This window comes from Nycticebus coucang, chromosome 19 (genome assembly GCF_027406575.1).
Source record: "Nycticebus coucang isolate mNycCou1 chromosome 19, mNycCou1.pri, whole genome shotgun sequence".
Lineage (NCBI taxonomy): Eukaryota > Metazoa > Chordata > Mammalia > Primates > Lorisidae > Nycticebus > Nycticebus coucang.
Window position 1 is genome coordinate 16,177,303 of NC_069798.1, and position 22,936 is coordinate 16,200,238.

Sequence of the window (22,936 nt, forward strand, 5' to 3'; positions counted from 1 at the left end):
ATATATATGTATATATATATATATACACCACAGTTTGTTGATCCATTCATGGGTTGATGGCCACTTAGGTTGCTTCCACGAGTTGGCAGTTACGAATTCAGTCGCAATAAACATTCTGGTGCAAATGTCTTTGTGGTGAAATGATTTTTGTTCTTGGTAGATTATCTTTCCTTTTTTGACTATGGGTGAGAAACCATGTCTCTATTATTTCGGGATTCCAAACCTCTTGTATACACAGCCAAATTCTTTCTGTGTGGGGATTCAACATGGTTTGACAGATAGTGCTTCTCTATAAGACATGTCCCCAAACAGGGCTTGTCTGTTCCCCACTGGAAGCCCTGCTAGTTCTGTTTAAAATTTGTCCAGTACCCGCAAGTTACTTTACAGGAAAAGAATGGTTAGTAGTCAGTGGTGGCAGATTTGTTAAAAAGCACCTTAGTAGGTTGTATTCCCAAATTACAAATTTCCCTGGGGTAATATACAAGCACATATCCTGTGTTCCTGCTGTGAGAATCCCTGGCCACTGGGCGTAGGACAGCTTAGGCCCCATTTGGATTAAGACATCTAATAACCCAGCTGTGCCAACATGCAGGCTCATGTCCCTCCCTCAGTTTGGCGTGTTGTCTCAGTGTTTGTTCTAATCCCAAGGCCCATCTTGTCAGTGCTGGGCTGCCATTCCAGTTGCCATCTTGTCTTTCCTCCTGGAGGAGGGGATACTGTGGAGGTTTCCCATTTACACCGCAAGTCTTTTTTTCTCCTTTCAAAATATCTTTCCTTGTTGAAAGTGGATAGCCCTTCATCAGCCCAGCTCCAAATGTCCCTAAGGCTTTTCTTATATCAAGCAGGTCAATGTCGTTTGATCCTCCAGATGTTGAGTACTCGTATCTTTCTTATGATTAGGAAATAAACATGGAGCCAACAATGTTGACTCTCTCAGACTAATGTCCTATGAGTAGCAGTCACTGGTACATGGATTTTGGTTTGGTTATAACCATCCATTTAGAATTTCTGAATTTTCACGTTCAGTAATTGGGCCCTCAAGTTAAACTTAATTATGTTCCTTTCTCAGAGATTCAAGTGTCTCCATTGTCCTTCCATCTCCGTAGGGCTTTCCACCCACAGTAACAGGGCAAAAAATTATTTTTACCGATAGTGTTTTGGCAGATGGGACATGCAGAAGAGGAACTTCTACCATAGTATCTTAGTCCCTTCCTTAAACATTCACATCACAACGGATGGCCACACAGTGTTCATTCGGGTTAGTATTAATCAGAGTTCTTCAGATTCAACTGGATGTGTATTCCTAACTCAGGTCTTCAGCAATAGTTCTATCCTTTGAAATGAGAACCAGAAAACATACCCACATTACTATTGTTTCAGAGCTCCCATGTGTTTATCCATTTTTAGGACATAGACCACTCTTAGGAGTACAGTCACTAGGTTGCCTGTTGTACTGCTTATTGTTTGGTTCTTCAAAACAGGAGGTTTTAGAAAATAAAATCTTGTCCTACAAAGGACATCTAAATCAAAATTAAGAGAGAATATTATTCTTTTGCTCTAAGATTCTCTTAGGGCACCAAAATTATGTTAGAATTCTCCTTCTTTAACACCCCCCCTCCTTTTTTTGAGACAAAATCTTACTCTGTTGCCCAGACTAGAGTGCCCGGTGTCAGCCTAGCTCACAGTGACTTCAAAACTCCTAGGTTTGGGTGGTCTTTCTGCCTCAGCCTCCTGAATAGCTGGGACTACAAGCACCTGCCACACGCCTGGCTAATTTTTCTGTTTTTAGTAGAAATAAGGTTCTTGCTCTTGCTCAGGCTAGTCTCAAACTCCCGAGCTCAAGGGATCCTCCAGCCTCAGCCTCCTAGAGTGCTAGGATTACAGGTGTGAGTCACCATGTCTGGTCACCATGTCTGGTATTTCTCATTTATTAGATATTCTCCTCTCAGAGTTTTATCTTTCTTCCATTTATTAGTAATTTAAATCCAAGCCTTTTCCCCTAGAATAGGTCCCTCTGGTTGAGTCACTGGACTAGCCTCCACTGCTGGTAGCTTGCAAGATGAGGTATTCTAGCGTTTTTCTTTTGGTTCATCCCTGATAGTAGGAAGTCATATTGGATAAATACAGAGAAATGGGACTATTTCCATGAGACAACAAAACATAGTCCCAACTTGACAAGGTGCAGGGAACAGATAATCCATCCCATAAGTCTCTTTGGAATTTTTACATTTAGGTTCAAATTAATATATCCATTATGTTGTTTTGGAATATTACTAGACTTTGAGATCCTTAATGGTAGCCTTGGTTTTAAGGCCCACCAGATCTACCATTGGTAAAGAAAATTGTGAAGGAGAGACTTGTAAGAAAATGCCTTCATTGTCCCTTACCCCACTTTCTCTAATTCTACCAAAAGGCAGACTCCTTTATCTAATGGAACTTCACTTTTAGTTCCCCTCTCCTGAAGTTGCAGAACACAATGCTGGAAGCTTGTAGACCAGCCCTTTGCTTCTTTGTCATGCTCATCTTCATAGGTAGGTGTTTTAGTCTTCCATTCCAACTCCATATTGGTCCACGACTTTCAAAGTGCTAAGAAAATAAGTCCTTGGAATGCGATGTTATTTCACACTTTGTTGCCTGCATGAGCAGTGAATTGAGTGCTGTGATCTGAACAGTTAGAAATGCAGAAATTTCCCAAAGTTCCTCTAAGTTTCTCTCAAGTCTGAGGTGGGAGGATGGGAAGGGGAGAATCTTAGCTTGCCCCTTCCTTCCTTCATTACAGACTTTCTCCTTTGGAAAACTCCATCTTTGTGGCAGTGAATTTTAGGCTGAAAAAGATTAGGTTCTGAACTCAGAGATAATGTCCTTTTTATGACCCAGTCCTATTCTTGCTTTCGAAGTAGATACTCATGAATATGTATTAGTTGGAATTGTCCAGGAAAAGAGCTTCAGGCTCAGGTTATAGTTGGTGAGAAAGAACAGTAAATTATAAAGATAGGGGAAATGTACTCAATTCCTTTTCCTCTTCACTTTAATCAGTTTAAAAACATTGCAAATGAAATTAACAAATCATAATAGAGCTGAGTATAAAGATTTTAAATAAATTAACCAACCAAACATAGATCATATAGAATGAATATATATGAAGAAGTGTTTTTTATATAATTTTTGAATGCACAATGCTATTCACAAAATACAAAAATGGGGACAATTTACATGCTTTTCAATGTCTGGGTAGTGCTTACCCATGATGGTTGAGTAACAGGAAAAGGGAAAAGAGAAAGCAGTTTTTTTTGCAGTTTTTGGCCAGGCCTGGGCTTAAACCCACCACCTCTGGCATATGGAACCAGCACCCTACTCCTTTGAGCCATAGGCGCCACCCAAGAGAAAGCACTTTTTTATTTTTTTGAGAGAGTCTCAATATATCATAGAATGCCATGGTGTCATAGCTCATGGCAACCTCAAACTCTTGGGCTTAAGCAATTCTCTTGCCTCAATCTCCTGAGTAGCTGGGACTACAGGTGCCTGCCACAATGCCTGGCTATTTTTTTTTTTTTGTTATAGTTGTTGTTGTTTAGCAGGCCTGGGCTGAGTTTGAACCTGCCAGCCCCCATGTGTGTGACTGGTGCCCTAACCACTGAGCTCCAGCTGTCGAGCTGGGAAAGCACTTTTGAGGTGCTTCTTGACATGGGTGGTGGTTACATGGGTATGTTCCATTTGTAAAAATTCACCAATTATCCATTTATAATTTACACACTTTTTTGTATGTGTATCATACTTAAACAAAAGGTAACAACACGAAATGGAACAACATACAGTCTTTTCCTTGTAGCAATTTACATACTCTTAGGAGGGCCAGCAAGAGATTCTCCATTTCTGTGGTTCTTCATTCATGTGTATAGATTCATATTTTCATTTGCATCATTTTTCTTCTGCCTGAAGGACTTCCTTTCACATTTCTTTTTTTTTTTTTGTAGAGACAGAGTCTCACTGTAACGCCCTGGGTAGAGTGCCGTGGTGTCACACGGCTCACAGCAACCTCTAACTCTTGAGCTTACCTGATTCTCTTGTCTCAGCCTCCCGAGTAGCTGGGACTACAGGCGCCCACCACAACGCCCGGCTATTTTTTTGTTGCAGTTTGGCCGGGGCTGGGTTTGAACCCGCCACCCTCGGCATATGGGGCCGGCACCCTACTCACTGAGCCACAGGTGCCGCCCCTTTCACATTTCTTGCAGTGCAAGTTTTCTGGTGACGAATCCTTTCAGCTTGACATATCTAAAAAAGCTTTTATGTTGCCTTCATTTTTGGGAGGTATTTTTTATAATACCAAATATAGATTTATAGGGTTTTATTTTTATTTTTTGAGACAGAGTCTCACTCTGGCACCCTGGATAGAGTGCCATGGTGTCATGTAGCTCATAGCAACCTCAAATTCTTGGGCTCAAGAGATCTTCCTGCTTCAGCTTCCCAAGTAGCTGGGACTACAGGTGCCCATCACGATACCCAGATAGTTTTTCCATTTTTAGTAGAGATGGGGGTCTTGCTCTTGCTCAGGCTGGTCTCGAACTCTTGAGCTCAAGTAATTCACCCATCGCAGCCCCCCAGAGAGCTAGATTACAGGCCAGAGCCTCTGTTCCTGGCCCTAGATTTCTAGGTTGACAATCTTTTCCTTTTAGCACTGGAAGGATGTTGCAACCACCATCCTCTTGTGTGGATTGCTTCTGTTGAGAAATCTGCTGAAACCTAAAGCTTTCTTATTTGGCATGTTACGTCTTCCTCCTCTCCCACTCCACCTCCGCCCCTCGCCCTTAAGATTTTCTTTTTAACATTGGTTTTGAGCAATTTTATTTGATGTGTCTTGTGTAGTTTTCCTTATGTGTCTTGTGTTTGGGGTTCCCTGAGCTTCTTGATTTACAGATTTTATCACATTTTGAAGGTCTTGACCAATTAATTCGATTGTTTTTCTGTTCCCTCCTCACTTCTTCCCTTCTAGGACACTTACTAGACATATATTAGGTCATTTGAAGTTGTCCTCTAGCTTAGTGATGCTGTTAAAAAATTTTTAAAAAATTCTCTTTATCTGTATTTCTTTGTAGGTAATTTATACCACCACATGTTCAAGTTCATCAATTTTTTCTTCTTTAATTTCTGATCAGCTATGAATCCTTTACAGTGTATTTTTAATTCAGACATTCTCATTTTCATTTCTAGATGTTTGATTTGGGTATCTTAAAAATACAGCTTTATTCCTTATTCCTGTTTCCTATTCCATATAATGTTTTAAGGTCTTTGTTACTTCTAATATCTGTGTCAATTCTGGGTTAGTTTCCATTGATATTTCTCCTGATTATGGGTCATACCTGCTGGCTTCTTGGCATGTCTAATAATTTTTAACTGGATTCCAGACATTGTAAGTTTTACCTTTTGGGAGACTGAATATTTGTATGTTCAATATTCTTGAGCTATGTTCAAGACTGCAATTAAGTTATTTGGAAACAGTTTGCTCCTTTCAGGACTTGTTTTTAAGATTTGCTAGGCAAGACCCAAACAATGCTTAGTATAGGGCTAACTATTTCCAACTTCTGGGGCAAGACCCCTCTGAGTATACTACCCACTGACCCATGAATTATGAGCTTTTCATGCTTAGCTGATGGGAGCCGGCACTCTACCCAGCCCTGTTTGAGTACTGGGTACTATTCTCTTGAATCTTTTTGAGTGGTTCTTTTCCTTTCCTAAGAACATTACCTCCATTTGTGAATACTTGAGCACTTGAGGTGTCCTCTGCAGATCTCTAGATAGTTTTCTCAGTGTGGCTCTGCAGATGAGTCTCCTAAGGTCCTCCTGACTTCCCTTCTACATCCCAGGGAGTCTGCTGGGCTCTGCCTGAATTTCTCCCCATGCTCATGCCCTGGAAACTCTCTCAAGACCGTAAGCTGGAGTAACTGCAGGGCTCAAAGTTTTCTCAGGCATCACTGTCCTTGATTGCGTAATGGTGTCCAGTGTCTTGGAAACCATGATCCAGTTTTTTAGTTGTTACAGACAGAACAGTGAAATTCAGCCCCTCTTACTCCATCATTTCCAGAAGAGAAATTTAACCAGATCTGTAGGAGTTTTAAAAACGAATCTTCTTTGGGTGTGGTGGCTCACACCTGTAACCTGACGCTTCAGGAGGCCAAGGTGGGAGGATTGCTTGAGACTGAAACCAGCCTGAGCAAGAGACAGACCTAGTCTTTAATAAAAATAGAAAAATTGGCTTGGCACCTGTGGCTCAGGCAGCTAAGGCGCCAGCCACATATACCTGAGCTGGCTGGTTCGAATCCAGTCTGGGCCCACCAAACAACAATGACGGCTGCAACCAAAAAACCATGGGGTGTTGTGGCGGGTGCCTGTAGTCCCAGCTACTTGGGAGGTGGAGGCAGGAGAATCGCTTGAGGCCAGGAGTTGGAGGTTGCTGTGAGTTGTGATGCCACAGCACTCTACCTGGGGGTGACAGCTTGAGGCTCTGTCTCAAAAAAAAAAAAAATTAAAAATAGAAAAATTATCTGGGCATAAGCATGGTGTTGCCCACCTATAGTCCTGCCTAATTGGGAGGCTGAGGCAGAGGGACTGCTGAAGCCCAGGAGTTTAAGGTTGCCGTGAGCTATGATGATGCCACTGAACTGTGGCTGGGGTGACAGAGCAAGACTCTGTCTCAAAAGAAAAAAAATTGAATGTCATTTGAGCCCAATTTATTACCTATACATTTATTACTTTTTATAGATATTACATAATATTGCTCCATTAATTAAAGATGGATAAATCACATTAAAATATGTGATTAAAATATTTATATATATATTTTCTTTTTTTTAGAGCCAGAGTCTCAGTTTATCACCCACAGTAGAGTGCATGGCTTCACAGCTCACAGCAACCTCCAGCTGTTCGGCTTTAGGCGATTCTCCTGCCTCCACCTTCTGAGTAGCTGGGACTATAGGCACCTGCCACAACGCCGGCTATTTTTTAGTTGCGGTTTGGCCAGGGCCGGGTTTGAACCCACCACCCTTGGTATATGGGGCTGGCGTCCTACCCTCTGAGCCACAGGTGCCGCCCTTAGAATGTTTAAGATAAACATTTCACTCTGTTTTGGAAATACACTTTCAACATCAGTTAAACTACTACCACAAGTTTGCTTTATCAAGAATCAGGAAGTACTCTGAGATCAGTACTAGATTACAAAAATGCTGTTTTGTGTAGAAGACAATATACTTTAGGTACCTGATTGAAAAATACACTTGTCAGAATTGTCTGGTCGGATTCATTTGCTATATCGAGCTTCTTCATCATTTGGTATGATGTCGGATACCAATAGCACAATTAATATATTACTAAACACCCGTATTACTTTAGCATTTTTAATGTATTTGCTAGCTTTTGCCATAATGCTAGGAAATGCTGTAGTCATTTTAGCTTTTGTGGTGGACAAAAACCTCAGACATCGAAGTAATTATTTTCTTCTTAACTTGGCCATTTCTGACTTCTTTGTGGGTAAGTTACAGATCCTTATTTAAGATAATATTTTCCAGTTATAATTCGTTTCTAAAACCTTAAAATAAACTTTTGTTATTTCAGGAGACTGTAGAAGATTGGGGAAAATGAAGAACAAAAATTTAAATGTTAAAATTTGGATGGGGCGGCTCGGTGCCTGTGGCTCAAGAGGTTAAGGCGCCAGCCACATACATCTGAGCTGGCAAGTTTGAATCCAGCCTGGGGCCACCAAACAACAATGACGGCTGCAAACAAAAAATAGCCAGGCGTTGTGGCGGGTGCCTACAGTCCCAGCTACTTGGGAGGCTGAGGCAGGAGAATCGCTTGAGCTCAGGAGTTGGAGGTTGCTGTGAGCTGTGATATCACAGCACTCTACCCAGGGTGACAACTTGAGGCTCTGTCTCAAAAAAAAAAAAAAAAAAATTGGATGGGGGTTATCTGGAACTTTAAGGGAATGTTATACCTACGTAAATCAGTGTTATAGGGGAATTTTTATTTGAAAATATTTATTTTTATAGAAGTAAAAATAAATCCAGAACAGTTCTAAAACTGTCTTAGTTCAAAAGTTACTTGTTTCTGCCGGAGGTGGCGGGTTCAAACCCAGCCCTGGCCAAAAAAGAAAAAAAAAAAAAAAAGTTATTTGTTTCTGTACCTGTTTTTCCATATTTGTTTAGACATATGAGTAGAAATATTTCTCTTTAAGTGAATATAGTTTCCACAGTGTTAGAGTAATAGGTAATATATTTATGTATTTGCTAGTAACAAACACAATCAGAAAACAAGATATTCGGGTCAATTAAATAGTATGGTTAATAGTGTTATTTTATGATATGCTGCATAATATTGTAAAATATACCCAACACTAAAATTATACAATTGTAGGACACCAGAGAAATCAAATTAATCTTTCTTTGAAAACATGTACTTTGTAAGTTTTCGCTGCCTGATGGTTATCGTTTTTAACACTGCTTATCACAGTAAGTAGACCACAGAATGTCAGCTGATGATACTGTTTTATAGGGACCTCCAGTATAATGTAATTGTGCATATTCAGATTATTTTTATTTATAGCAACGTAAAGCTTGCATTTATGTTAAAATGAAACAAAACTCACAGAATACTTAGTTCACTGCCCAGAACATGGTGGTTGCTCAACAAATGTTAGACCTCCTCTTTTTTGATTTCTCTGCAGATATGTATCCCCCAAACCCAGGTCATGAATGTTTGTGTAGTCTCCACAGTGTATAAACACTGATAGACACGCAGGCACTGTGAAGCAAGCAGGGACCTTAGAAAAGGAGGCTCAGCTCTCCCTTCAGTAAAGGTCTCAATATAGTAGGTGGATAAGGGGAGTTCACAGATGACTATAGCAGTCAAGTATAATGTGGGACCCCCGTGAAAACCTAACATGTGCTATGGGCACTCAGACAAGGGATAAAGCACATCAGTTAGCGGACGGTAGCATCTGAAGTGAACTTGGAAGGATGAATAGGATGTCTGTAGGCAGAGACAGGGAGAGGAGTATTCCAAGAATCAGCAAAGGTGCATTGGTAGAAAATCACTGTGCCCGTTTTCTAAGGATGAGTTTGGAGCTGGCTGGTGTGCAGATGGGTGCAGGGGAGAGGAGGGATGGAGCTGGAATCTATATAGAGAAGGCCTTTGAATACCAGTGTGAATCTGGAGTGGAATTTATTCAGCAGGGCATAGGGAGATTTAAGGATTTTGTAACAGGTCAGTGGCTGGCTGGCTGGAAGCTTTACCTTCGAGGCGTCAGAAGAGCCCTAGGAGGTGGGGCAGGTGGTTTCCGAGACCAGCCTGCAGCAATCTAGGCAGATCAGGCGATTGGCATCTGAGCTGGGGGGGAGTGGAAAGGCTGGTGGGTGGGAGGCAGAGCTGTAGGGGGTGGGGTCTGGCAGCAGAAAGAGGAAGATGAGTTGAAGATTGGGCTTCTGGGACTAAAATAAGTATGGCACTGTTAACAGAGATAAAGGGCACAGGGGAGGGCAGCTGTGGTTCTGTTGTTTTGTGGACAGTTCTGGAAGAAATTTCTAGCAGGAGAGATTGATTTAGGAGTCATGGCATAGACATTACAGGCTCACAGATGAAGGCAGCTGAACCGTAGAGAAATATTTAAAGAATGCAACAGTCTCTCCATTTCCCTCCTCAAATTCTGTCTCTCCAGGTGACCACCATTTGCTGCTTGATGTAGGTCCTTCCACATCATTCTCTCTGCTCACAAAAACATGCCCAGATACACACGTGTATTTATGCCAACACAGAGAAAGTTCTGCTATAAATACTCTTATCTCTTTCCCCTGGGCTTAATCCTGCTGGTGTTGGATGGCAGTCTGCGCTTAAAATAGATGATGGGTTCCACTAACCCAAAGGGAGTGGGCCCTGACTGGCCTGTGGTAGGAAGGATGAGGCGAAACAGCTGAGAGAGGCTGGGGCCTGGAGCTCTTGAGCGAAGAATGTCTTCACTTCAGGCCCAAGGTCAGCATCATGGCCCAAGAGCTGGAGCTTCACCATCAAGAACTTGAGCACCAGGCTCTTCTTTGAGAAACAGCCCTGCAGATGTAGTTGCTCAGCAGTCCTGGGCATCTCCTTCCATTGGCAGATGGGTGGGGGGTGAATTCGCATTTTTTACTCCTAATGAGAGGAGTTGGGCACATTAAGTCAGAGTCTCCATTAATCTGCCTGAGTCAGCTTTCACGTTTCCCACACCTGCAGCCAGCTTCTTTCTGGGGTCTGCTCATTTAACACAGTGTGGGCCATGATGCAAGAATTAAGACAGTCCCTGAGAGCTTTTTGGAGTAAGATGTGAATTTTCTGCCAACACTATTCTTTGTTCTTTGTCAGCCTTTCAGTTCTGCGCCTGGAGGAGTGCATGGAGGTGGGGAGGGGTGGGTAGAACCCGTGAGAGGTTTCATGCAGCTGTGAACAGCGATTCTTGATATCGCTGGGCTCCAGAGCCATGTGACAATGGCAGGGCAGATTAGAGCCTCTCCCACGCTCGGAACCCTGCCCTATTCCCACTGGTGTCACAACTAGCCTTCTGTCAAGATTCTAAATTTGTGGCACCTGGGTACCTAGCTGCTCAGGGTGAATTAACTTTTGGAAAATATTTATTAGGAAAGATTCCAGTACTAGCTATACTGGATGGTAAATAAGCAGATCTCATCTCTGCACTATTGTGAGAAAAATACACTATCGGAATCTACATCAGTATCTATAAAACTGATATTGTATGACCAATGTTTTCATCTGTAGGTATTTCAACCTACATGACCATGTGATAGATGCTTGGGCAGGATCTTCAGGGGCAAAAGATGCCTGGTGCCAACAGCCTGCACCAGATTTTTAGGATGGCAAAGTTTATCTATCACACCTTCATGTCCCAGTCCGGGACTCTTCTCTTATGCTCTGTATTGGTCTGTTTGGGCTGCCATAACCAAATACTGTAGAGTGGGTGGCTTAAACAACAGACATTTATTTTCTCTATTTAGTTCTAGAGGCTGGGATGTTCCTGATCAAGGTTCCGGCACATTTGATTCCTGGGGAGGGCTCTCTTTCTGGCTTGCAGACGGCTGCCTTCTCATAATAGTCTCACGTGGCATTTCTCTGAGTGTGAGTGAGGTTTCTGTCATCTCGTCTTATTCCTATTGGATCAGGGCCCCACCCTTATGTATGACCTCATGTACTCTCCTTAGAAGTTTTATCTCTAAATATAGCCACACTGGGGGTTAGGGCTGCTGTGTATGAATGTGAGGAGGAAGGACAAACAGATAATCAGTCTACAATACCCTCTAGGCACTCACCATCCACATTCCTTTGTTGGCCCAAAGAATTAACAGGATTTTTAAATCTCCCCCACCTTTTGATTATCATTTTTTCCTGGGAGGTGTAACTTCTTAGTTAGCTTAGAAAGAATGGGCAACACCCGAGGGGTGGCAACTTTAAAGCAAAATGGCTTCCTCAGCCTCATCTATTCATCAAAAATCATTTATTTTGAAACAGGGACTCTCTGAGTGCTGGGGATAATAAAAATACAGATGAAAATCCCTGGCCTCCTGGTGCTTCTATTTCTACTGGGATCAGGGATGGGGTGGGGGACAGATGGTAAACAATAAAAATAAGGAAATAAGATTTATATAGTATTTAAGAAGGTGAAAATTGCTACCAAGAAAAATATAGCAGGGATGAGGGAGAAGGAGTTGCAGTTTTAGACTTTGGAGCTAGGGCTCGCTGAGAAAGACACATTGAGGGAACAGAAGGTGCTCTGGGAGAGAGCATTTTGTGCTAAGGAACAGCCAGTGCACAGGATCTGAGGTGGGAGGGTGTGCGGTGTACTTGGTGCCGGAAGGGCTGGACACGTTGGAGTGGGGCGAGAGGAGGGGTAGGAGGTGAGAGCGGGAGGTGGGGCAGGCCGGGCCCACGGGTTTTTCTTTCCATCTTCTTTCCCTTTCCTTCTTTCCTTCCCCAGCCCCTTCACCCCCTCCCTCTAGCACCTTCTCTTCAAATAGTTTATTTGTTTTCTCTCACTTTTTTTTTTTTTGTAGAGACAGAGTCTCACTTTATGGCCCTCGGTAGAGTGCCGTGGCCTCACACAGCTCACAGCAACCTCCAACTCCTGGGCTTAAGCAATTCTCTTGCCTCAGCCTCCCGAGTAGCTGGGGTTTTCTCGCACTTTTTAAGGATTATTGGAACTGATTCTTAGTTTTACTGACCAAGCCCGTTTGACCCAGAAACACAATTCCAGGATAGAAGTTGTAGAAACACCTGGGGGGAGGGGTGCGTATGTCAGAGAAACAGTTCTGATTCACTCTTTTGAAACCCCTTTGGAATGAGCCACAATCATCTCTGTTGCTCAACAAACAGAGGGATGAGCTTGACACACGGGTGGAAACATTACACAGACACAAGATGACGGCGGCAGGGTCTATGGAAACTGGAGGATGGACTAGAGCCTGTTTTAAACTAACTGCTTTTCCAAGCAGCTCCTATGGTTTCCAATGTACCCTTCCTCTTTTGCGTAACTCAGAAAGGCAGTGACAAAGTGTATTTAAGTCAGTAGTATCTGTAAGGCAAACCATGATAGGCATCTTGGTCTTTGTTCTCAGTGGAAATAGTGAGCGCAGGTGTGGAAAATATTCATGGTGAGAACACTGTCAGGTACAACTGTGGGCTAACGTACACGTCTCTGTTTTTGAGATATTTTAACTTACCTCAGGGGGAACCTGTTGATCAAGTTTATATCATAGGTACACACATGCCTTGCATGCACCCCCCCAACATGTCTTCTTGACAAGATGGCAGACACCCTGAGAAAGCGTACTTACCATTAAAGATACAATTGAAACATGAATCAAACAGGTTATTTGAATTACAGGTAAGAACTGACCACACACCTCTTCATCTGTATAGTTTCTCTCATCTTTGTGTGTAAGCCTGGCAGAGGATACTAAGTTCTGCCTTCTCTCTCGCTGGTTCTGGAATCATACCATTATAGCCTCATGTGGTCTTGTTTTGGGATAAAGAAGGGTTTCCTTCCTCCTTTCCTTTTCCTTTCTTTTATCTTTACTATTACTCTTAATTTGGTTCTCATACAAAAATGGAAATTCCTGCAAGTACTTGATAAACTATGACGATAATAAAATAAGATTTCATCAGAGTTTCCACTTAGTAGATCACATTCTCAGCAAGCAGTGATACCTATTGTAAATGCCAATGCAATTAAAAACCCCTAAAAGGTAAAAGAGCTCAGTTCAGCTGTTTATTACTAAGTTATGCAGTTTCTGTGCTGGACTGAATCACTGTGGTAGTGCTTATCTCTTCGTTCATTCAGAGAAAAGTCATGGTTAAAGTCAGAGGTTCTGAAATCACATTGCCTGGTTTCAAGTCCAATCTTCTCTTACCAGGTGAGTGGAACTTGGTCTAATCATGTTTTTGAGCTTTTTGAGCTTCAGGTTCTTTAATTGTTAACTCACCATGGTCCCCACCTCACAACATTTCTAGGAAGGATAAATGAGATGACATCTATGATGCACATAGCATGATGTCTGGCCAATGGTAATTGTACAATATCTACTAGCTGTTATTAGTTTAAGTTCAATGTGCACGTCATTGTAGTTGGAAATACAAATATTGATTTGTGACATGGTCCTAATCCTGAAGATTAACAATGACTATGATATAAAGTAGAATGTAATTAGTGAGAGAGAGAGAGAAGCAAAGTGCCTTAAGAGTGCTGGAGGACAGAGTGGTCACCTTTGCAGAGGACGTTCCAAGAAGGACATAGAGGAAGTCACTTTTTGACCTTAGTGAAGAATGAGAAGGAAGTGAATGAATTCTCAGTAGAAGACAGGAGGTCCTTCTAGGAAAAAAGGATAACGTAGGCAGAGAAGAAGAGATGTGAAAATGTGGGATGAGTTTGGGGGAAAGGGTGGTCCATCCTATTTGGATTGGATCATGAAGTACATAAAGACTGTTTATGCTATGTATGGCTAGAAGTACAGTAAAGTAATAAGCACCTGTCGAAGGTACAGCTGTCCCTTGGTATCCATGGGGAATTGGTTCCAGGCCCTGCCTTCAATAATGAAATCTGCAGAAGCTCCAGTCCCTGATATAAAATGCCATACAATTTGCATATAAACTATGCACAGTCTCCTGTGCTTAAGATCATTTCTAGATTACTTGTAATACTTAATATAATGTAAATGTTGTGTAAACAGTTGTTATGCTGTACTTTTTAGGAAATGATGACAAGAAAAAAGACCGTACATGTTTAGTTCAAACACAGTTATTTTTCCCTGAATATTTTCTATCCACCATTGGTTTGAATCCACAGATGCAACACACAGTTAAGAAGAGCTGACTGCACGGTGTTCACAACACCGTGAACGCTATTATAAAATGAAATGTGAAGGGTGTGTAGGAAATTAGTCCTGAGCTGCTTGATAAAATGCCATGAATTTCTAAACTATGATCAAACCTCTTTTGGTGAACTGAGATGTATCTTTATGTTGTGTTCCCATTAGAATATGCCCCTTTGTATTCACTGATGTGTGCCTTTTTTTTTTACCCTTATTTTTTCCCTGTACAGGTGTGATCTCCATTCCTTTGTACGTTCCTCACAAGATGTTTAATTGGAATTTTGGAAAGGAAGTCTGTGTATTTTGGCTCATTATTGACTATCTTTTGTGTACAGCATCTGTGTATAACATTGTCCTCATCAGCTATGATCGATACCAGTCAGTCTCAAATGCTGTAAGTCAAAACATTAATTTATCTTCCTTAGAAGATTATATAAATGTAGATTTTGGGTCCCCAAGCAAAAAATTTTTCTAAGTCTAATTTTTTAATTCAATTGATACAGCTTGGAGGAGCCCTACGCTTTCGTTGTCTGGCTCTAAGTTCTCACTGGCCCTTAGTTTGTGTGATTTGGTGAAGTCACCCACTGTGTGCGACTAAAATGGGATGGTGTCAAAGGAAACTCAAGGCAAGTTGTCAGAAGTGGTATAAGGAATCCATAGCAGATTGAGTATATGTGAGGTTCACAGTAGGCAGTGAACCTAGTTGTTCCAATTCATAGACCATTGAGACCTGAATATTTTTCTCAGAATGGAACCTGATGGGCAAGTGGAAAGAATTCCAGACTTTTGAATGTAGCAGCAAAATCACTTCTGAATGGCAAAAGGGAAAGACAGCATCCAGGGAAGCTTTAGGTTATATAGCGGGACCAGCCAGTTCTAATGCATTTTAGAACCCTGGCTGAGAAAGTCTGAACCTATTCAGGATGTGGTGTAGTCTCATCAATGAGATAATGGCAATTCTTAAGTAAATTTCTCAGCAACAGAACAAAAGAGAGAATTAATTTGATGTCAGGATGGGGCGATGGGGTATCTGAAATCTTTGAGGCCTAGATGGGAAACTTCCTTCTCTCCTGAGTCTCAGGAACCCAAATCTTTGGGAGCCTACTCTGTGGTAGGCATTTTGCTGGGTGTTGGGATGTGGAAGTGAACCGGCAGCGTCTCTATTTCGAGGAGCATAATAATCTATGTGGAGGCAGATCCAGAAACAAATAGGTTCAATGCAATGGACTAAGAGCTATGCTGGTGGCACGGAGAAGACTGTGACAGCTCTCGTCTGGGAGGACTGTGCAGTCTGGAGGCCAATGGGCTTGGGAGGGTATACTAGATAAAGCAAAGTTAACTTGCTGTAACAAAGAGACTCCAAAACGCAGACGCTCGAGAAACATATAAAAGTTTATTTTTCTCTCACAGAACAGTCTAGGAAAGGTGGGAGTTGTCTCCCCAGGAACTTTCCCAGGGACCCCACTGAAAAGATATCTCTCTCTGCACCCTCCAGGGCAGGAACCAGCAAGTTTTTATTATAAAGGGCCAGATAGTAAATACGAGGGCTGTCAGAAAGTATCCAGCCATTGTTAATATTATTTTTCATATTAATGGCTGGATACTTCCCAGATAGCCCTCAGATCATTGGCTTTGCAGGATCTAATGTATTCTGTTGGAACTGTTCAAATGTACCATTGTAGCACAAAAACAGCCATGGATAATATGTAAAAAAATGTACTTGGCTGTGTTTCAATAAAACTTTGTATATTCAAACAAGTGGTGGGCCGCATTTTTTTCATGGGCAGTAGTTTGCTGGATTCTGCTCTAGGCCATTATCCTTTACTGCATGGTCAAGGTGAGGTTCTTGTTACACCAGGTTCTAGACAGGAAGGGGAAAGGACAGAAGTCCAGAGCAAGGGATTTTTTTTTTTTTTTTAACCAAGTGGTGCAGAATCATATAATCATTTTCACTCACAATTTACTGGTGAAGCTTAGTCACATGGTTTCATATTCCCGCCAGGGAAGCTGGGGAAAGTGGTGTTAAATGAGCCACCGTATGGCCAGGAAGAAGAAGGGAGGAACCCGTGTGGCGGGACAACCAGCTTTCTCTACCCCTTGGCAGTGGGTGCTTCCTTGACACCAGGGTCTACTGCAGTTTGTGTTGTCAAACTATGAGAAAGTGCAGCTCAATGTGGATTAGCAATTCAGACGCCTATAATCTTGCATTTTTCAAACTGCAAATCTCAGTGCATTATTGAATCACACAATTAATTAATGGGTTGTGACAAGTTGCTTTAAGAAATATTAAATGGAACAGAATAAAAAAAATTAGGGCAGAAAATACATGAGTACCTTGCATATCATCAAAGTAAGTACTGTTTTATGAATACTTCTGTCTGTATACTTGGTTATGATATAAAATAAATTTCTTACTTTTGGTCACAATCAAATGTTTGAAAAGCAGTGCTCCAATTCAGAATCTTTTCCATTTGTACTCTAAAGATCTCCTTTCTGGCTCGGTGCCCATAGCTCAGTGAGTAGGGCACCAGCCACATACACCAAAGGTGGTGAGTTTGAGTCCGGCCTAGGTCTGCTAGACAGTGACAACTGCAACCAAAAAAATGGCTGGGTGTTGTGGTGGGCACCTATGGTCTCAGCTACTCTGGAGGATGAGGCAAGAGAATCATCTAAGCCCAAGACTTTGAGGTTGCTGTGAGCTGTGATGTCACTGCATCCTACTGAGGGTGACATGGTGAGACTCTGTCTCAAAAAAAAAAAAAAAAAAAGATTTTCTTTCTTTCTGGGTTAACATTTCTCTTTAGTTTCCACTGACTATTCCTAGACCTTCCTTCACTGGATGTGCAAGCTTTTGAAACCTACAAACCTCAGGTTTATAGATAGAAAAGCTATAGCTTGCCCAGATCGAAAAGTTTTGGCTGGAAATCATGGATCACGCCTGTAATCCTAGCACTTTGGGAAGAGGAGGTGGGAGGATTGCAGAATGTTGCAATATTTTATTGGGGTGGGGAAAAAAACACAAGGAGTTTGAGACCAGCCTGGGCAATATAGCAAGATCCCATCTCTAGAAAAAAGTAAGAAAAATTAGCCAGGCAGAGTGGTGTGTACCTAGAGGCCTACCTTCTCTGGAGTCTGAGGTGGGAGGTTTGCCTCAGCCCAGGAGTTGGAGGCTGCAGTGAGCTAAGATGATGCCACACACTCCAGCCTGGGCCACAGAGTGAGACCCGGTGTTATCAAAAAAGAAAAAAGAAGTGCTTAGCGTTACAGAGAGATGGGAAATGTGAGGAATGAGATGATACCCAGAGGGGAAGTGGATGATTTTTGCTTCTTTTCAAGTCCTGGTCTTGTTCTAAGGAATTTTTCTGGTAATGCAGGTGGTGAACTTGGTGAGAGATGGGTTGGCTAGACCCTGGGTCCCGAGTATACAGCACAGAGCTGACACAAAACAAGCCTCCCACAGAGGGGTGTCTGGATGCTGGCAGGGGCACTTAGGCAGGGCGTGCACCTCAGTCGGCCAATGGCTCGACACGGCCGTGTGAAACCAGAAGGAAACCTTAAGTCTGGGAGCTCAGAGGAAGTGGGAATGGGGAAGGTAAATTATCACTGCTGCTGAAAGTAGAGAAGACAACGGGGTGGGCTGGGCCTGGGAATGGAAACAAACAATGATTTGGAAAAGCAAAGCTCCATGCAGTGGCAGTGCGCCATTACAGAGCTCAGAGAAGTCCCCTGGAAGGGCAGATTCCATGTGGCTGGATAAAGAGCTGGGTGGGAAAGAGAACAGCAGGGCTGATGGTAGCTGGAAGGAATGGGAATGGCACACAAAATCAAGATATGGAAGAATATTTCTTTACCTGCAGATGGAGAATGAAACTTGCCAGTAAAATCAAAACCGTGATGGGAGGACGGGCTGGGGGATTGTGTTACTTTGCTAGGGATGCCAGGACAAGGACCACAAACTGGGTGGCTTAGAACAACAGGAATTTATTCTCTCCTGATTCTGGAGACTAGAAGTTTAGAATCAAAGTGTTGATAGGTCCCTCCTCGCTCAGAGAGCACTAGGACGCCCTGTTCCATGCCTTTCCGTCAGCTCTGGTGTCGCCAGTAATCCCTGGCATTACTTGCCTGACTGACAGAATGTTGGAATGTTTCATTGGGGTGGGGAAAAAAGCAAGGCAAGAGGCAATATCCTGAGTGAGGGTGGGCAGGAGTGGGGATCCGAGCTGTGGTGGGCAAGAATGGGGATACAAGCTTTCAGGGAGGCCACTCCAGCAAGCCTGGGTCTGGATTCAAGCCATGCTTGAACTGTCTATCAAACACGCTCCCTAGAGATGAAGAGATCAACATCCTCTTTGCAAACCCCTTGGATGTCCATTATCTCAATTGACCTTATGCATAATGGAAGAGAGATTACCTTCCAGCATATTGCATTATATCATTACAAAGGCAGAACAGAGCAATTAAAAACTGAATGCAGTTTTATGACCATCTGGGTATTGTTACCATCTTCATAATCATTAGATTAGTGCAAGAGATGTATTAATTAGTGGCACAGGAAGCAGAAGGCAAAAAAGTGTATCGGATATGGCAGCTTGTGGTCAGCACCATATGCATTTTTAGCTTAGCATTAGAAATGCTACAGTTTTAAAAAATAGGGTGGTTGGCCTTAGGTGTCTTTAGATTTGGAAGATATGTTTAGGCTGGGTGCAGTGGCTCACGCCTGTAATCTTTGCACTCTGGGAGGCTGAGGCGGGTGGGTTCCTTAAGCTCAGGAGTTCAAGACTAGCCTGAGCAAGAGTGAGACCCTATCTCTACTAAAAAAAAATAGAAAAATATTCACTGGATGTTGTGGCAGGCACCTGTAGTCCTAACTACTTGGGAGCCTGAGGCAAGAGGATGGCCTGTGCTCAAGAGTTGGAGGTTGCTGTGAAGTATGATGACTCCACGGTACTCTACCCAGGGTGAAAGAGTGAGACTCTGTCTCAAAGAAAAAAAAAGAAAAAGAAAAAGGAAAGAAGATATTCTTAAAGATTTCAGGAGTGACACAGCAATTGCAGATCCTGTGATCTGAGGGCAATCCTCACTTGTGGAATCTTATTTTTCCCTTGTAGAAGCCTGTCCTTGTCACCGAGTGGAGCCAGAATATTCTTCTCTCTTAAAAAAGCCAATGAGATTAACCACTGTCTCTCCAAGTGCTTGGTCATCGTAGCTTTGGCTTGTATTTGTCATGTGGAAATGTTGGTACCAAGAAGTGATTTGATGCTTGATGCCCATGTGGTATTTCTCTGCAGCAGGCTTCAACATCTTTCTGTTTGCACTTGATCTTTTGGGGAGTGATGTAAGAGTTTTTCCTTCTCTTCTTGATCCCACCTTGAAGTCTCAGCCTAAACTGCAGAATAGATTCTTTCTGAATATTGGAATCAAATAAGGTGATGGCCACCATTTTTTTTCTTTTTTGGATTGACATCAGAGTTAGAAGTCCATTTTACACTGACTCAGTACTTGTCTTTCTCGCTCTGTGGGTATCTGTAGTCCCAAAGACATATTGCTTTGTTTGAGGAAACATCATCAAACACCTACATTTGTTATGTATGATATGTATGATATAGATTCTGACAATGACTATTCTATTTCATTTAAAAACAAAATGCTGGTACAACCTGCAGATTGAGAAATACTGTGATAAGATGCACCCAGTTTCAGTTGCTTGACATTCAGATTAGCATCAATTACGAAAAATTGCTTTCTTAATTTTACATATTGGTCTTGACACTGTATTTCATATAGTGTTGGAAGTTTAACCTTGAAGGGTATAGTTTTTCCCTTGAAGACTGTTAAGAAAGTCTGCATCAGGCTGGGCATGGTGATTCATGACTGTAATCCTAGCACTCTGGGAGGCTGGGGTGGGTGGATGGCCTGAACTCAGGAGTTCAAGGCCAGCCTGAGCAAAAGCAAGATCCCATCTCAACTAAAAATAGAAAAACTAGCTGGGCATTGTGGTGGGCACCTGTAGTCCCAGCTAGTTGAGAGGCTGAGGCAAGAGGAACTCTTGAGCTCAAGAGTTTGAGGTTGCTGTAAGCTATTATGCAATGGCACTCAACTCAGGGTGATAGAGTGAGACTCTGGCTCAAAAAAAAAAAAAGTCTGCATCGGGCCTCAGATCCACTGAAATTGAACCCTCTGTCCTGGCCCACATCATGACCCTCAGATTAGGTAATGTTCCCCTGTCTTGCACATCCCTGAAACTTCTGAGGGCTTTTAGGGATATTTTATGAAATGAACTCATGTTCAATATATTGAAAATAGTTTATTTGGTCTCTTTTAGGTGTCTTATAGAGCTCAACACACTGGGATCGTAAAGATTGTTGCTCAGATGGTGGCTGTGTGGGTGTTGGCCTTTTTAGCGAATGGGCCAATGATTCTAATCACAGAGTCTTGGAAGGATGGGAGTAATGCCTGCGAACCTGGATTTTTTTCACATTGGTATGTGCTGGTCTTCACATCATTCTTGGAATTCCTGATCCCAGTCGTCTTAGTTACTTATTTCAACTTGAATATTTACTGGAGCCTATGGAAGAGTTCTAATCTCAGCAGGTGCCAAAGCCATTCTGGACCCCCCTGCATCTCCTCCAGCAACTGCGGACACTCAATCAGACTCTTTTCAAGGACATCTCTTCCGAAGGAAGCAGCTGCATCCTTTCGTTCCGAGAGACAGAGAAGAAAGAGCAGTGTCTTGTTTTCCTTAAAAACCCAGAAGAACAACAGTATAATTGCTTCCAAAATGAGGTCCTTGTCCCAATCAGATTCTGTAGCTCCTCACCAAAGGGAATATCTTGAACTTCTCAGAGCCAGGAAATTAGCCAAGTCACTGGCCATTCTCTTAGGTGTTTTTGCCATTTGCTGGGCTCCATATTCTCTGTTCACAATTGTTCTTTCAATTTACCCCCCAAAGGAACGTCCTAAATCACAGTGGTATGAAATTGCCTTTTGGCTTCAGTGGTTCAATTCCGTTGTCAATCCTTTTTTGTATCCATTGTGTCACAGGCGTTTTCAGAAGGCTTTCTTGAGAATATTTTGCAGGAGAAAGCAACCCACACCACCACACCATCAGTCATTATCTTCCTAAAGATAATTTTCTCACTTCCGTAAATTTTACTTTTGATCTCACCTAACTGAATTAGAACTGGCTTTCATCTTTCCCTTTCCACTCTACCAAAAAAGACCATACAATTGTACCACTTAAAAATCAAAAAAATAAAACAAAACACCCGAGTCCAGAAGTCAAATTATTCCAGTGAATACTCACAGGATAATTATGAATTGACAATAATATTTTTGCAAACTCATAGCCTCGAAAGTACATTTTTCTTAGTCATCACCTCTTCCTTGCTCTTTAGATCTTGATACAATGTCAATTGCAAAACTCCAAGGTTTTTGTTTTGCTACTGTCTTGAGTGTATTTCCATTTTTAAACATTATAGTAATAGAAACTTACCCAGTTTGAAAATTATTGCCCAAAGTATGAAGTAGAAAAAAGAGCCTCTTTGCTGAGGTTGGACAACACTGCCGTGAGGAGTGGGCAGGTGAGTTGGAGTTTGAGTTGGTAAGGACAGGGAGTGGGAATGTGTCCAGGACAGCTTGTATTTCCAGACTTTGTATTCCTGATCCCACGAAGTAAGAAAGTGTGGTGGGGCAGAGGAAAGAGTGGGAGAGAGCAGCTCTCAAAAGCCCACCAGGAAGTTATCTGGGAGGCCCAGGCAATCACAGGATTGGAGGGCAAGGGGGACAGGTAGTGTTAGCTGTGGTTGACAGTAAGTACGGCTAGTCCCTTTCCTTCCTGACCTCTTCTTCCAATGTCTACAGCAGCTAAATTGCTAGAAATTCTCTTTGTGAAAAAATATAGGAGAAAGAGGAAGGCTAAGAGATGGTGAAAGGCCTAGTTGGTTAAATTAGATAAACGCAGTGAAACAGTCATTGAACTAGTAGAGGTCAGTAGTTATTAATAAGACAATGCTGGTTCGGTGCCTGTGGCTCAAGCTGCTAAGGCACCAGCCACATACACCTGAGCCAGCGGGTTTGAATCCAGCCCGGGCCCGCCAAACAACAATGATGGCTGCAACCAAAAAATAGCCGGGCGTTGTGGCAGGTGCCTGTAGTCCCAGCTACTTGGGAGGCTGAGGCAAGAGAATCGCTTAAGCCATGCAGTTGGAGGTTGCTCTACCCAGGATGACAGCTTGAGGCTCTGTCTCAAAAAAAAGACATTGCTGTGTTTTATATCTTTAACACATTTGCCCAATATTTTATATCGCAGTGTGCATAGTTATTCCTTTATTTTGTATTTAGCATGAGTCATACTTTGCTGGTGATTCCCATTTTATTAATATGGTGATGTTTTGTCCATTTAATTTTTTTTAATTATTCCCTTTTTTCAGTGTTTTCTGTCTAACTTTGTCATAAAATTTCATTTTTCTCATAATTTCATCTCTCCTATAATGTTTTATCAGTGTTCCTTTTGTACCATCTCAGAGGTTTTTCTTATATAGTTT

The 22,936-nt window shown here is 42.2% G+C and overlaps 2 protein-coding genes across 3 annotated transcripts in view; both read left to right on the forward strand.

The window, feature by feature from the left end:
* IMPACT (impact RWD domain protein) overlaps positions 1 to 14,740 on the forward strand; it is a 54,984-nt gene extending 40,244 nt beyond the window's left edge. The window contains exon 12 of one of the 2 annotated variants that reach the window (XM_053571992.1): positions 14,624 to 14,740. The gene's annotated coding sequence lies outside the window, so the exon portion shown is untranslated. Of the gene's footprint in view, positions 1 to 11,027; positions 11,064 to 14,623 lie in introns of those variants that run through there. The other variant, XM_053571993.1, reaches the window with a different exon arrangement.
* HRH4 (histamine receptor H4) lies at positions 7,271 to 21,516 on the forward strand. The gene is made up of 3 exons (XM_053571994.1): positions 7,271 to 7,521; positions 14,624 to 14,787; positions 20,716 to 21,516. Exons 1-3 carry the CDS (start codon positions 7,326 to 7,328, stop codon positions 21,514 to 21,516), a joined length of 1,161 nt encoding a protein of 386 aa, XP_053427969.1. The 5' UTR covers positions 7,271 to 7,325.
* The last annotated feature ends 1,420 nt before the right edge of the window (positions 21,517 to 22,936 follow it).

Excerpts from the sequence above, each read along its gene's own strand:
- HRH4 (XM_053571994.1), top strand. The coding sequence starts at position 7,326 with ATGATGTCGGATACCAATAGCACAATTAATATATTACTAAACACCCGT. Across the intron at positions 7,522-14,623 it reads CATTTCTGACTTCTTTGTGG|GTGTGATCTCCATTCCTTTG; the intron begins GTAAGTTACAGA and ends TTCCCTGTACAG. Across the intron at positions 14,788-20,715 it reads ACCAGTCAGTCTCAAATGCT|GTGTCTTATAGAGCTCAACA; the intron begins GTAAGTCAAAAC and ends GGTCTCTTTTAG.